This window comes from Trypanosoma conorhini, assembly GCF_003719485.1.
Source record: "Trypanosoma conorhini strain 025E chromosome Unknown Tco_14.4_contig_01647, whole genome shotgun sequence".
Taxonomy (NCBI): Eukaryota; Euglenozoa; class Kinetoplastea; order Trypanosomatida; family Trypanosomatidae; genus Trypanosoma; species Trypanosoma conorhini.
The window spans coordinates 1-584 of record NW_021705733.1 but is presented as its reverse complement, the minus strand read 5'-3'; the positions used below and the strand labels follow the sequence as shown (position 1 = coordinate 584).

The 584-nt window shown below is 67.5% G+C and overlaps 1 protein-coding gene across 1 annotated transcript; it reads right to left on the bottom strand.

Annotated features, from left to right (window-relative positions):
- Nucleotides 1–176: 176 nt before the first annotated feature.
- Tco025E_10320 (uncharacterized protein) lies at nt 177–584 on the bottom strand (the record flags this gene model as incomplete). Its single annotated transcript, XM_029377096.1, has 1 exon — nt 177–584. A coding segment is annotated over one exon (408 nt), but the record flags the coding sequence as incomplete, so codon positions are not given.

The following is a 584-nucleotide window of genomic DNA, read 5'->3' as shown; positions in this document are numbered from 1 at the left end:
ACGGCGCGGGTTCCGGAGTTTTCGCGTATTTCGGGCGGCGGGGTGAGATAAAAACAAAAAGAAAACGGACAACCAACAGATAGTTTTCCCGTACGGACTTTTCCTTTTCTTTTTTTTCCCCCTTGCGGCGTCACCCTCGAAAGGGAGAAATGGGCCGGGCTCGGGTCGCCCGCCGCCTAGGCAGCACCCCGGCCGCCTTCTCTTAGCGAGCCGGCGCGGCGCCGGCAGTCCGCTACGCGCGCCTCCAGCCGGGCTAGCGCGGACCCAACGGCCGCGACGACGCGCCGCGGCGCCAGGCGCTCGCACTCTGCGTGGAGCGCGGCGGACCGCTGCTCGAGCGCCTCGAGCTCCCGCCGCAACGCCGTGAGGCGATTAAGCGTCTCTCCCTGCGTCGCCTCGAGCCCGCGCGCCCCCTCCGCCGCGGGGCGGGGGGCGTCAAAAGGGGCGCCTTCTGCCATCTCACCGCCTTGAAAAGACCTACGCGCGACGTGGGCGCCGAGAACGTGGCAAAAAAAAAACACGCAACAAGGAGTAAGAGAGCGCGGCGGCGGGGTGTGGGGGGGAAACGAAAACCGCCCCCCCCC